The following is a 2455-nucleotide window of genomic DNA, read 5'->3' on the forward strand; positions in this document are numbered from 1 at the left end:
GTTCCTTTATGAATGAGTTGAAAGGAAGGATTTGGAGAAGACATCCTAAAGAGATACTTTTTGATGAACTGTAGATTTAAAATAATTATAAAGTTATCCTTCATTCAAAAATCTTGTATTTTTCGTTAACATTATTGAAGTGGAACTCACTTAACATAAAATGACCAATTTTAATAGTGGAATTTGATGAATTTTTAAAAGCATAGAAAACCATGTAATCAGTCATGGTATGGGACATTTTCATCTCCCAAAAAGATAGATCTGCCTGTTTACAACCAATCTCTTCACACTCTGGTTCACCTCTGAAACCTCTGATCAACTATCACTATGATGTTGTCTCTTCTAGAATTTCATATAAATGAGGCCATACAGCATTTGATCTTTTATGTTTGTTTCTTTCACCTGGCATAAATGATGCATTCATGTTGTTGGATCTATCAGTAATATCTTCCTTTTTGATTTAAAGTATATGGATTGGCCACAGTTTGTTTGTCCAATCAGTAGTGGTTGTCTATTTGGTTTCTTTCTGTTTTATTTTTGCTATTATGAATAAAGCTTCTATAAATAAATGTGTACAAGCCTTTGTGTGAATATGAGTTTTTATTTCTCTTGGGAAAACTTTAAGAAGGGAAATTTCTGGATGATGCTAACTGTATAAGAAGTACATGTGTAACTTTATAAGAAAACTGCCGAAATGTGTTCCAAAGATGTGTTCTATTTAGATTCCATGTATGGGAGTTCCAGATGTTCACATCATCATCAACATATAGCATTTTTGATCTTTTTAATTCTAGCCATTCTATTAATTGTATCTTATTGAATTGAATGAGAAATGACATCTACCTAATAAATAATGATAGTGAACATCTTTCCATGTACTTAGTTGCCAACCACACACCAAAAGAAATAATTATGAAGCTAAAAATATAAACTCAATTTTGAGTTCTCCATATCTTAATTTGATCATTCTGTGCATTAATTACTTTAAATTTGGCTTTCAAATTTCCTGACACATTGTTTCTCCTTTACAGGTTTGCAAGCATCTTGGACTATCGTCCTACATACATCCTATCATGTTGGCTTTTAATAGTACTGCCTCTAATTGGCCCACTTTCTCCTTCATTGGTATTCCTGGTCTGGAGGCTGCACATATATGGATCTCCATCCCCTTCTGTGTCCTGTACCTCATAGCCCTTGTGGGTAATGCTCTTCTTCTTATCCTAGTAACAGCAGAGCAGAATCTTCATGAACCTCAGTTCTATTTTTTGGCTGTGCTTGCCCTTACTGACCTAGGCCTTTCATTGTCCACAATGCCTAGTGTCTTGGCTGTCTTCTGGTTTGATGCCCGCCATGTCGGCCTGGATGCCTGCCTAACTCAAATGTTCTTCATCCACACCCTCTCCTCAGTAGAATCAGGTGTTCTGGTGGCCATGGCTTTTGACCGTTTGGTAGCTATCTGTGCTCCACTAAACTACACCAGGATCCTTACCCTCTCTACCGTTGCCTGCCTTAGTGGGGCTGCCCTCATACGAGGTGCCACTCTGCTGGCTCCTCTGCCTTTTTTCCTTAGGACCTTTCCTTTCTGTGGGGCTAATATCCTCTCACACTCTTACTGCTACTACCCAGATGTGCTGAACCTGGCTTGTGGGGATGTCTCTTTCAGTAGTGCCTATGGATTGGTTTTTGTACTCTGCACATTTGCAGTGGATGTGGTCTTCATCATAACTTCATACATAAAGATATTGGGCACTATTATGAAGCTAAAGACTCAGGACAGAAACTGGAGATCGCTGCACACCTGTGCCTGTCACATATGCACGGTGCTTGTGTTTTACCTGCCCCTCATCAGCTTAGCAGTGCTGCATCGCTATACCCGGAATGCTTCTCCTATTCTATATACCACCATGAGTAATGCCTACCTCCTCATGACACCGCTGCTCAACCCTCTTGTATATAGTCTCAAATCCCAGCAGATCCAGGCTGCCTTACGCAAGCGATTTTGGGTGCAACGTGTTATTGCTGGGGAATGAATGAGTTTTCTCTATTATCAGAAGGGGTGACCAGTTTAAAAATGCTATTCAAGAACTAGTGTGTGCCAAGTAGTATGCAAGGTACCATTAATTAAAAAATTAAAAAAAAATACTTTGGTTTCCCCTCAAGAAATACCCAGCTTAACTAAGGAGGGAGAGTGAGCAGAATGCTTGAATAAATGATCATAACTGTGGTCATGAATGATGATTGTTTGGTAGTGGTATGGAGAAATGGCAACAGGAACCCAAGTTCAATGTATTTGGTGTACAAGTCAGATGCAAATCACATTGCCCCATGTGCTAAATTGAGGAGTCTAACTCTGGGTTTTAAAAGATCAATGAGGGATTAATTTTATAGCAGAAAACAGGATGTCACCTGATTCTTGACTGTCAATGTTGTTTAAATTGAAGTGCGAAAATTCAAA

General features: G+C 38.6%; 1 protein-coding gene across 1 annotated transcript; it reads left to right on the forward strand.

The window, feature by feature from the left end:
• Positions 1 to 1073: 1073 nt before the first annotated feature.
• Positions 1074 to 2030, forward strand: LOC122914155 (olfactory receptor 51G2-like). Its single transcript, XM_044260788.1, has one exon. The coding sequence runs from the start codon at positions 1074 to 1076 to the stop codon at positions 2028 to 2030; it is 957 nt and encodes a 318-aa protein (XP_044116723.1).
• The last annotated feature ends 425 nt before the right edge of the window (positions 2031 to 2455 follow it).

The sequence above is a fragment of the Neovison vison genome, chromosome 7, assembly GCF_020171115.1.
Source record: "Neovison vison isolate M4711 chromosome 7, ASM_NN_V1, whole genome shotgun sequence".
Lineage (NCBI taxonomy): Eukaryota > Metazoa > Chordata > Mammalia > Carnivora > Mustelidae > Neogale > Neogale vison.